The 12,056-nt window shown below is 46.6% G+C and overlaps 1 protein-coding gene across 2 annotated transcripts in view; it reads left to right on the forward strand.

The window, feature by feature from the left end:
* Window positions 1–2,788: 2,788 nt before the first annotated feature.
* Window positions 2,789–12,056, forward strand: part of SMAD3 (SMAD family member 3) — a 69,965-nt gene continuing 60,697 nt past the window's right edge. For both annotated transcript variants that reach the window (XM_066196517.1, XM_066196518.1), the window contains exon 1: window positions 2,789–3,044. In XM_066196517.1, the coding sequence (XP_066052614.1) occupies window positions 2,839–3,044 (206 nt within the window). In that variant the 5' untranslated portion in view covers window positions 2,789–2,838. The remainder of the gene's footprint in view (window positions 3,045–12,056) is intronic.

The raw sequence follows: 12,056 nt of genomic DNA on the forward strand, positions 1-12,056 counted from the left end.
CCAAGCCCAACTGTTTGTTTGTTTTCAGGAGTGTTTTCAGTGCTGCTGTGGCCCGGAGTTTAGATCAGTGGTTTAGCTGCCTACACCTCATTTAGAGGTTGTGAGCAAGTGAGACTCAGTTTGGTTTAGTGTTTGGCAAATTATCTTCACCCTTTTGCCACTAAATCACTGTACAAGCATGAGCAAACCACTCAGTTCTTCCTCTCCTTCCCCTTATTCAAATGTACCCAGGCCATGACTTGTGATATGACTGTGAGGAGTGAAGATCAGCCCGTGAATATGCACAGAAAATTCTAGAAGCTCTGCTGAACCAAGGTGACAGCATGAATTCTGAGTGTAGCGATGAGATTTAAGTATTATCAATATCTTTCTGGATGAAAAAAGCATGGGATGGTGCCCATGGTTTTCTACCCAGAACAGACAGAAAGAAATGTTGGTCCCCAGAACAGAAATCTGCTCTGAGATCACCCTGATGTAATATGGACTTACCAGGTCTGAGGCAGGTCCTTCAGCCTCTGGGCTTGCAAAATGTGCTGGGCCAAGGATTGAGAAAATAGAAAAAGATTATTTAACTTCACCCCGATTGAAAATGTGGTAAGAATGTGTTTGTGCATTAAGAAAATGTATTTAACTTCCCCATCTGTGTTTCACTTGGTTCACATATCCAAGCCATTTTCTAAAGCTGTGAAGAACAACTTTTAACTAAGAGTTCAGATGCTTAAATAATCACAAACTATCAGAAACTTGGCCTTTCCAGAAAAACATAAATATACAGCAAATCAACAGCACTAGCAAGTCAGTAATTGAGGCATCCTGCTTTTAGTGTAAATAATATCAATAAGTTTTTTTGCATTGCTTTAGAGGTATTGAGGAGATATTTCCTCAAATGATGTTGGGATCATCTACAGGGGTTCCACATCTTTGTACTCCAGATCATCTCAGGAGTACATCATCTTTGTACTCCGGATCATCCCAGGAATACATCATCTTTGTACTCCAGATCATCTCAGGAATACATCATCTTTGTACTTCAGGCATCCCAACCCAAGAAGCCAAAAACTGGGTCAGGGCAACAGTCCAAAATTTTAGTGGTGAGCCTCCAAAATTCAAGACGCTCAGGGAATGCATGTTGGGGAATAATATGAGAATGCTGAAGAAAAAAAAAAAAAAAGAGAGAGAAGGGCGTATTTAATTTGTATCCAATATTAATATTTCAAAAACTGGTGCTGTCAATTTGGAATAAAAGCCTGTGTCTGAAATGCCTGTGAAAGCCAAGGCAGTTGCCTCAGATGCTGTCTGATCCCATCGGTCCCTGAGTTGCCACGAGGTAATCTGGAGGGCTGGCTGCTCCAAATCCACAGGCACGGGAGTTTTGGGATGCCGGCTTTCGAGGAGTCTCCCCACTGGGTTACTCTGGATCCTGGAATATGAGAATGTGGGCTGGCAAGAACCCGCGTGTCTGGGAGCTGCCTGAGGCTTCCCAAATTCAGGCTCGCCATCGTCCCTTCTGATAGGATGGAGAAAACTGGGAAGCAAATCTCGGCTTGAAAACTCAGAGTTCAGGAGCCAGGTCCTACAAAACTTTCACCCTGTTGCTGCTCCTGGGCAGCTGTTGCAGGGAGATGAGAACAGCTGGAGTTCAGAAAAGGAACCAGCCTGCAGATGCCTCTGAGCCTCCTTGCTCAGCACCATTTTGGGGTAGTTTAACAGAGAACTGCTGCTTTGAGGAGCTCAAGTTTATAATTACATGGGGGTTTTTTAGGACCTGGGCTACCTTTCAGCATGCACCGGGGAGTGTGACAGCCCCGTCTGCCCAGTGATGGAAACTTAGAAACTGGAAATGTACCTGGATGCCACCCTGAGTCAGCCCAAACCGAAGCATCTCTACAAAACACCTAGATGTGAACAAACTGCCGTCCTCTGACAAAAATATTCCGTCTGAGAATTTCTGACCAGCTCCGGCAGTAAACACCTCCAGGGTGTCGTTTTATGTCTGATACAGGGCAAAAATTATTCGGGTACCTGTTGCTCGGGGCGGAAAGATGAGGGAATGGAATAGTAAATTAGAGGGGTTGGAACCAAAAGCAGCTGATTGTCTGAGCACGGTTGGCCAAGATGTGTTCAGGTATCTGTGTGGGAACGCACCTTTCCATGGACGAAACGCCCGTGGCAGGGGCTTGTCCCCTTCCCCTCCCTGAGCGGGCTTTACACTCGTGGGGCTTTACACTTGTGTTTGTTTTCCTGCCTCCCCTCGGTGAGGTTTGTCCGGGCACCTCTCCTTACCCTGCTCCTGGGCTTTTCTGCCGTCCCTGTGGGCCCCGGGCCCCGCGGAGCGCCATCCCCCTCAGGGAGCCGGGGCCTCCGCGGGCGGCGATGGAGGCGCGGAGCTCCCGGCGGGCCGGCCGCCTCCCCGCCCTCCTTCCATCCTCCCTCCCTCCCTCGGCGGCGTGTTTGGGAGGGAAGGAGGGGGTGGAAGCCGGGCCGGGGCGGCCAGCAGGCAATTTGCATGAGAGACAGACTGGGAATGAGCTGGAGTGGGCGCCTCTCCGCGCACACAGAGCGGGGCAGGAGGGGGAGGAGGAGGGAGCTGCCGCCGCTGCCGCCGCCGCCGCCGCCGCCGCCGGGGAGAGGCGGCGAACTCCGGGCAAAGTTTGGAGCCGCGGGCCCGCGGCGCTGAGGCAGCGGCGGGGCGGGGAGCGGCCGGGCCGGGCCGGGCCGGGCAGGGCCGCCCGGGGCCGCGCGGTGTGAGGCGGCGGCGGCGGCGGCGGCGGCGGGGCGAGCGCGGGGGGCGGCGGGCAGAGCTCGGAGCCGGCGGCGGGCGCTGCCGGCGCAGCCAGCATGTCCTCCATCCTGCCCTTCACTCCTCCCATCGTCAAGCGGCTCCTGGGCTGGAAGAAAGGCGAGCAGAACGGGCAGGAGGAGAAATGGTGCGAGAAGGCGGTGAAGAGCCTGGTGAAGAAGCTGAAGAAGACGGGGCAGCTGGACGAGCTGGAGAAGGCGATCACCACGCAGAACATCAACACCAAGTGCATCACCATCCCCAGGTACCGGCGTGCGGAGGGCGCGGCTGGCCGGGCCCTGCGGGGTGCGGGGGAGCAGCGGGACCCCCGGGGACCCCCGGGGACCCCCGAGCTCCGGCGCGGCCGGGACAAGGCTTGTGTCGCGTCCCGGCCCTGCCGCACTCGCTGCGGTGTTGGTCCTCTCTGCCCGCTCCTTACCCAGTTAACAAAACCCCCATAACTGGCTGCGGAATTGAATTACTCTCCAGTAACGAGAGAGAAAACGTAGTGGAGAAAATATGCCTCGAGCCGAGGTTATAAAAAAGAAAAAAGAAAAACTAAACAAAAAAGTTGGAAGCGCTGCGGATCAGTTCCACTCGCTGAGGGTTCCTCTCATTGTCAGAAGTTTCAGCGTGTTCTCAAGTGCTGCTGCATTAAGATTTTCTTGCGATTACTGTGAGATCGGTGCATCAGGAAAACGGTTTTGTTTGCGTTGTTTGGCTTCTTCCATATCGCTGCTCTGAAGGGGTGATTTGGAGCCCTGCTCTGCTGATGTTTTCCGATTACTTTTTAAATCGGGAATGCAAATGGCAGAGCTGGAGGAGGTTGTTTTAGAGTGTTAAAAACCCCCCATACGTGTGAGGGTGAATATAACTGATTGTTTCCTCCATTTTTTGAATGAACATAGATTTTATTTTTCGTCTCCATTCCGAGCTCGATCCATAGGGCCGTCATAAATCATAAAAGACGTGTATAAAACTTATCCCATCTAAGAATAATTTTCCGAGTAACTTTCAAATGGCTGCCCACAAGTGGTATTTTATTGCTGCAGATTGTTGATTTCTGTGAGCTCAGCCAGATGACTGCTGGGTCTGTTCCTGATTGTTGTTTGAGAGTACTTTTTTTTTTATTACTTTTTTTTTTTTTTTAAAGCAAAGGCCAAAGTTCATCCCAAATATTTGAATGCTGCATAATTGTGTGCTTCTGCGTGAGAAGATATCTGTGTGTGTGTGTGTATTCATGCTTCTCTCTGGCACAAACAAATGTATGCTTTCTTGGTTGTCAGAATGATTTAATATGCAGGAGCTGATACAAAGCAGCATCTGTTGCATGAAAAAGTGAAGCAAGCAGCTCAGAAATGTGGATGTTTGGAGCTCCTAAAATTTTCTTCCAACAACTGTAGTGATTTTTAAAAAAAAAAAAAAAAAGAAAAATAAAGCCTCCTTATCTTTTTTTTTTGGTGCTGAATGACTGTGGCTAAGATTTTGGCCAGTAATGCAAATGAGAGCTCTCAGCCTTTGTTAGAGTTGCTCCGGCTTCTACTTGGAGCAGAAATCAAAACCTGTAGAGCCATCACACAATATAAACGCCTTCAAACTTATATTTTTTAAAATTCTTGGTAAGCAGCGTTGCTTTCTACTTAGATGATTCCCTGTTTAAAACACTTCCCTGAAATATTTACCATTTCAAAAGAAGAAAATCGCTGGAGCAGCCCTGCTGCTGTGACCTGGGTATTGTGTCTGGCTGATGCTGACCCGTTAGGGAGCAGAGCATGAAGTCCCGTGGAACTTCTGTGACTCCTAACGAGGTGCTTTAGATAAGGAAGGATTTGATATTTTATGGTTTAAAGGAAGAAAAGAGTTGGGCCAAACACAATGCTTTATTTAAAAAAAAAAAGTTTCAAAATAAATAACAACACAGATATCACAAGTCATGAATATTCCCACCTTCAGAGATTGTCCTAGCTGTTCCTGCTGAGCGTCTGTTCCTCCACTGTTAAAGAAAATCTGTGCAGAAATGAAAACCTTTCATGTTAATTTATGACACTGAGCCTGGATCCTGCAGATCTTAGAGCTCGGTGTGGGGGAGGCATCAGCCTGTCTTGGTGGCTGGTACAATTGGCATTAGTTTTTAAACACAACTTCATAAGGGCTTTTATTATTGTTTAGAAACGAGCATGGTTATGTTTTCTGTGCTGAGATGTGAAATCTCTGTGTGTCAGAGGCTGGGGAATGGTGTGGGAACATGGAACAACCTCTCTGAAGTCAGCGCAGAGCTGCAGCTCTGCCCAGGCCTTGTGACTTTAAGAGCTGTGCCTTTTCCTCTGGGCTGCACCGCTTGTCCTAATGTATCTGTGAATCTGATTACTGTGTCATCTGAAATTAGTGTTTGCAAGACGGCTTTAGTGTGGCTTTAGTTTCCTCTTTTTTTTTTTTTTAATTTAATAATTTTTACGTATGTCATTTTACTATTTACTCAAATAATATGTTGGGGAGAGGGGGGGAAGGGGAAAAAGCATCATTAAGGATTAGCTCATGTTGTGCATTGTCTGTAATGCATCAGTAGACTGAATTACAGTGGAGCCATGCCAGTGATGACTCTGGCCCAGCAGGAGCAGAGTAAGTCCAAAATTAGCTATTGTATCCATGAGACGGAGCAAGTTTCACGTGGAAAAGGGCTCGGGCTTTGCAGAAACATTGCTGGTGGGAATGAGGACTGCGCAGCGAATTCCTGCGCTGATCAGGTGGGGTTGTTTGAAGAAAGGGACAGGAAAAAAAAATATTTGTTTTGTTGTAGGGGCTAAGGAATTAGAATAACAAATATACTCCTGCTGTCATGTTTATCTGCTGGGATCTGGAAACATGTACTACATGCTATCTCCTGACAGATTAGTAAACAGGGATTAGTTTATTTGCTTGTGTATTTGCTCAGCATGTGTTACTTCTCCAAGTGCTCCGTTTCTGAGGTGCTGTGACAGACACCCCAGGTTTTCTCTTGGGAGGACCTGTGGCAGACAGCAAAAGGCTGGAGAGGCCTTCAAGGGTTTCACTGTGACTCTCCTGGCAAGAAATATGTTTTCCTTCTTGTTTTTAGAAGAGGAGGCAGTCATTTCCACCTGAAAAACTCTGCTCTCAGACCATCTGATGGCTTCTCGTGGTGCATGTGCTGCACAGGAAGGCTCCTTTAGAGGATCTGCCTTCCCTCCTCCTCTGGGCACAGCTGCCAAAGCTCATCCTGGCCCAGCAGGACCTTTCTTTAAACCTTTCTTTAAACCTCTGTGCCCTGAGCTGGTGGCCTTTGGTGTCAGAGCCGACCTACTGAGTCCTGGGGTCTCCCTGGCAGGTAAAAGGGGTTTTTTTCATCCTGTATTGGGTGATAAAGTTGAGAAGACACATTCTTCTGCCCATTAAAATGCATCCTTAGTTGCATTATCTTGAAAGCCCAGCTTTCAGGATGAGCATCTTTATCACTTTTCAGTCCAACCTGAGGACAAGTGTGCCATTAACACCTACCCAGCACAAGGTGTTTGTGGCCTCTGTTTTGCTCTGTGAGCAGGCAAAGATCTGCTCCAGCCCCTCGCAGAATTTTTGGAATTTTTGGTGGCTCTGTTCTCTTCGGAGACCCAAAAAATGTGGTGAAAACGGCATCTACATCTGACATTCCTACAAACCTGGAAAAACCTGAGCTTCTAACACTGTTCTGAGCAGAAGAGAGGCCGTTCCGTGCACCTGAGAAACCATTTACCCTGGAAATGAAGTGAGATGAGTGTTTAACTCAACATTTTTAGATGATCTGCAGAAACCAGCCCGTGGTGACGGGCACTCAGTAATTTCTAAAAGCTGTGCAGTATCTATAGGCTTTGCTCTATGAGATAGTAAATGCTTTGTTTCAAAAGCTTTAACGGTGCTACACACAAAAAGACATAAATCTCCTGACATTTTGTAATATACTTATCATATGCACGTTTTTCTTTTCAACTCATTACTGTATTTATTTGTTTTGGTATCACCGGTGGTTTTAGGGGAGCCAGGATTCCTGTATGTAAAGAACACCTTCTTTTAAGTGGTGGGTTGGGTTTTTTTTTTTGGTTTTTTTTTGTGTTTTTTTTTTTTTTTTTTTTTTAATTTGGAGAACAGTTTTGAAGAGATGTGGGTGTTATTTCTTGTGGAACTCATCTGATAAGGGTAGAATATACCAATTGAAATGGAAACACGGCGCATTTGCTTCTTAAAAGCCACTGAACAAGGTGTTCCTCAAATGATTTACATTTCGGTGGGGAAAACCAGGTATAATACACCAGGAACATAATGCATGAGGATAATGAAGAAGGAACATAAATCTTTCAGGAACATCTCGGGTGGGAGCACATCTTCTGTTGTGTTGGGAGTTGACCACACAATATTTACGCGGTTTGATCGTGTCCTTAGGTTTGAGGTGATGCCAGGAAAATAGGAATACCGGGAGGATGTTGACGGCAGAGGCTGTCTGCAAGGCCCTGAAGGATGTTGTGGTTTCACATCATGGTGTGATTTTGGGGGTCATTGGACTTGCTCCATCCAGCTCGGGATATTCTCTGATCCATGCTCTTCTTTTGGGACTGCTGCCCATCTGATTGCAGTAACGAGCGAAGGACCAGTCACAGTTCCGTGTGTCCGCGTGCAGATTTATTTATCTTTCAATGCCAATTTCAAACGACCTTGTTTTCAGTTTTCTGTCCCTGAGCGTGAGGAGCTTTAATATTTCATGGCTTTGTCTGGGAGTGCCTGCAGGGGCACAGCCCTGGTGTGCGGGCTGGTTACAGCACAGTCCCTGTGTGCAGACACCTCTGGCTGCCATCACCCTGCTCAGCTGCATCCCACTGGGGATTTTCCTGCTGCAAACCCGTGTCGGTGACCTCTGTCCTGCCCGAGCTTTATGGGCAGCTTTTTACAGCCCTGCCCCAACCTTTGTGCTGCTTCAGTGCCCTCGTTACCTATGGCACCGAGGGCTGCTCCACAGCCCGGCTCTGTGGGACTTTGCAGGTCAGTCTGAAGGCGAAAACACAGTGAGTGTGCATGAGCCTGGGCCTGAGAGAGCTCCAGAGCTCCTGGAGAGTTCGCACAACACTCTTGGCTGTGACTCCTGGAGTTGTGGCCTCAGTGATCTTTGTAGGTTCCCTCCAACTCAGCTTTTTCTGAATGATTCCACGACTTTCTGCCTGCAGTCCTGCCTGTCCATCAGTGCCTTCCTCATCTCGCCACAGGTCAAACCTCCCTCTCTGGGCACAGGTGTTCTGCTCCCTGCAGCCCCTCCAGCTTTTTCTCTTCCCCTTGCACTTGTTTCCTGCCTCTTACATCAGCCTGGGTAGTGCTGTGTGTGGAGTTGTTGTATCCCACACGATGCCCTTCCCAAAAACAAAGCGCTGCTGTCAGGCTGCAGCAATAATGTTGGTACAACCAGTTAGGGAGCAACTACACACTCAGTTATTGTGGCAGAGACGAGGGAGCCCGGGGAGGAGTTATGGTCCCTCCCTTCCAAAGATTGCTGCTGGAAGAGCACAGCAGCCCTTTATTGAGGTGTCTCCTCAGTTTTGTAATTTCTCATGCGGTCACTACAATTCAAACCCTTTTGCCAGTATATATATATTTATTTTTTTACCTGAGTTGTGCAGGCCAGCTCACGCTTTGCATTAAAACCAGTGATAAATCCTCCTTCTGTCTTGAGGAGCAATCAGATTGTTTATCCAGGACACTGAGGGGCTAAGAGGAAAAAATGGACTTTACCCTTTTTAAAGATGCTTTCAGATATTCTTGTATCTCTGCCTTTCATTCTTCTGCCCTTTCTCAAGAGACTAAAAGAGTTAAAATAGCTTCTGAAGGGACTCATGATATTCTCATTATATTGTGTAGTAAGTGTTGAATCTGTGTGAAATAAAACGTTTAAAATGGTTGCTTAACTTTCATAGTATTAGGAAAAGACCCCGAATATTGCAGTCATTTAAATATAATGAGAAATAAATGCAAAAAAATTGATGAAATAAAGAAATACACACTGTACGGGACTATCACATCAGGGATCCAATTAAAAGGAGTTCTTCTAATAAATATTGGTTTAATAACGTAAACTTGTGATTGCTATATTATTACAACAAAAATAAAATTAACAAGATTTAATGGACTGAGCAACCATTAATTTTCACTTGTTAATTTATTAGGAACTTCTAATGCTGTTAGATGCACAGCAATGCCATTACCCTGCATGAACTACTTGCTGAAATAAATAGGGCCAACAAGTGCTTGAATTAAATTGAACTCAGATTTTATTCCCAAATTATCTCTTTCTGTTGTTTGGGTTATTTTTTTTTTATTACTATCTTTTAGCTTTCCTCTACGGAGTGCAGTTAAATTTTCAGGGATGGGGATGCAGCACTCCTCCAGCCAGGCTTATGAATAGTCTTGAATTAACTTTTGTCCTTGTCTGCCTTGATGCGTTTGCAAAAAACCCTTTTCCAGTTCCAGTCCGAGAAGGAAGCGACAGGAGCGAGGGGAATGAAGCCAGGGCGGAGGTTTTCTCCAGACCCTGCACGGGGTGACTCCACCAGATGTTTGTTAATTCCTTTTGGAATTGGTGATAATTGGGCTCTTGGCACCGGAGCACAACCTTGTGTAGCTGAGGAGCCACTAATGTGTGGATTGTTGCAGCAATTCCTGCTTTTAAGGGTGTTCTGAAGCCTTTCAGACCCGATCCTCATTTGCTGCCATCTCTTTGCCCTCAGTGTGGTGCGACTTGCCCTTAGGGAAGTTTGATCACTCCAGGTACTGTGGCTCTGTAGAAACAACACAAAGCCAGAGTTCTTTTTTTTCTGTCTTAAAGACTCAGCTCCTTGGAGGACACAAATTTGAGTAGGAATAAACTATTCCTGCGTAGTAACAGCAGCTCTATTAAAAACTCAACCAAATAAAACCCCAGGGGTAGCCCTTATCTTCACAAGAGCCCAACCAGGTAAGAAATTAACACCCTGCTTTTTTTAAAGGGATCATCTGAGCTCCAGTAGGAAATCTTTGTTAGCTAAGGAAACCGAAGATGTTGAAGCTACAGAGTTGCAGGTACCCAGATTTGTTCCTTCAGCAGCGAGGGAGGTTTTGGTGTGTGCTGCAGAGATTCCTGACAGTAGCAGCTGCTGCTGCTGTGGAAACATGGATTTTATCTCTCACTGGTGAGCCTCATGAATGAACGAGCTAAAAACTCCAGTAAAACCTACTTGTGAGAAATGTAACCTGTGTGAGTCTAGGAAAGGTGAAGAGATGATGATCCTGATAAATTTGACACCTCACAAGAAATACCTTCACGGCTCCCTTGCTGTTCAGCACTGGGTTATGAGGGCAGGGAGGGGACACGTTTCAGGTGGTGCAGCTGTGCTCTGTGTGTGCCCAAATGTGTCTTGCAGCACCTGCACAGGTGGGCTGGGTGCCTGACCCCGGGATGGGATCATCTGCTCTTCCAGCCTCGCAGGAATATGGATCAGCTTATGGAAAACCAGGGGTGGGAATCCTGGAGAGAGGATTGCGGTGGGTGATGTGTCAGGAGATTGAGCCTCTCCCTGGGATTTTCGCTTTCTCCGGGGCTCTCAGGGTGGAAATATTGGGTGAACCCTCCTCAGCTCACTTCATCATTTGCAGCTGAGAATTTCAGTAAAATTTCCTTACAAATTGCGTCATAGGAAAGGTCGGAATTTCTCTCTGAAACGGTGACGTTCATTAACCATAGCTCAATCTTTTTTTTAAAGAGGAAGTCAAAACAGAAATTTCCTCCTTTGTGGTGAAGTTGCAGCCAGCAGTGGTTGAATGATGGATGCTGACACTGACTCTCCTTTTTCACAACAAAAGAGGAGAAACTTTGGCCTTCCTGTTTTAGTTGCTTCGACATGAAAAGAGAAATTCACCTACTCTTTGCACATGTGGAACAGTTAAGGTTCACAGAAGTGTTGGGCTGAGAGGAAGACATCTGTGACATGTGAGAATGCCTCTGTTTCTGTGTTCAATGTCTGACTGTTGTTGTTTCATCTGCTTAATAGCTGGAGAAATTTTTTCCCCCTAAATTTCCTTTCCCTCCATTAACTGGAGTTTTAGTGTTGCTGTGTGGGAAGACAAAGACCCAACTACAAGAACCTTTAATTTTGGTATTCTGAGGAAGACCAGATGTGGCTTTTTTTCACAGGGATACTAAATCTGTGGTTTCCATTCATATGGAACTGTAAAAAAGGTCTTTGTTATTTGTTGAACAAATTGTTGTTGTCCTGGACTCAAGATGCAGTTTGTAGCACACGTGTAACAAAAAGTATCTGAAAAATTCTATCTGTTTAAAAAGCACTCAGTGTAAATGAAAGGCTAATAAGCAGCTGGAGGCTGTTCCCACTCTTCCTGGATTTCAGTAAATTCACTTCCAATACACAGGCAAGTGAAGGGAGAGTCAGGCCAGCACAGGAAAGCAGTGAGCTGAAAACAGGGGAGAGGTGTTTGTAGGTTGAATATTACCCATTTTTCTCTTTTAAATTCAGGGATTCAGTGGCTTCTGTGGGTTCTTTGCCAGATTTGAAGCCTGCCCAGCAGAGCCTGTGAGACCTGGGGGCTCCAGCCCCACAAGACTGGACTTGTCAGGCCTGGGCTGGAAATCTGGCAGGAAGCCAGGCAGGCTTGAGCTGGAAGTTTGGTGAAAATGATACTTCTCTGCAAAACATTGACTTTTCAGAGGAGTTCACTCGTATTTCAGTGAGGACTTGCTGATGGGGCTGGGCAGAGACCCTCCACATTTGTAGCTGAGGCACCTCTGGAGTGGGTGATTCTATGCCTGGGCAGAAGGCAGCATTGGGCTGTTCTCTGTTTTTTTTTCCTTTTCTAAACCATTTGAACCAGCTCTCAAACCACTGGTGAAGCCTTTATTCCAGTGTGCCCCTCCCCTACCCCTCAGCCACACAAGCTCAGGAAGCAGAAATGTTTTCTAGATAAAGCCCCCCACAATTACAGGCCTTGAACTCAGGAGAGCACAAGGTCTGCTGGTGACATCTGGCCCTGCTTTCCCAACAATCAGCAGCCTGTGGGCGGGATAAAAAGTCTGGAATAGTTACTGATGTTGGCCTGGAACCTTCAAACAAAGCTCGGGTTTTGGGGATGCTGGATTGATGACCATGTAAGAGTTTCACAGGTCTGAGATGGGCAGACTTAGAGGTGATTTGGCTAATCTTTCTCCATATCTGCTTCTGCGACTTCACCATCAGTCAGATCTGTCCTACTGGCCTGT

Source organism: Chamaea fasciata, unplaced genomic scaffold, assembly GCF_029207755.1.
Source record: "Chamaea fasciata isolate MVZ Bird 193981 ecotype frontalis unplaced genomic scaffold, bChaFas1.0.hap1 SCAF_14, whole genome shotgun sequence".
In the NCBI taxonomy this organism is placed as follows: Eukaryota; Metazoa; Chordata; class Aves; order Passeriformes; family Sylviidae; genus Chamaea; species Chamaea fasciata.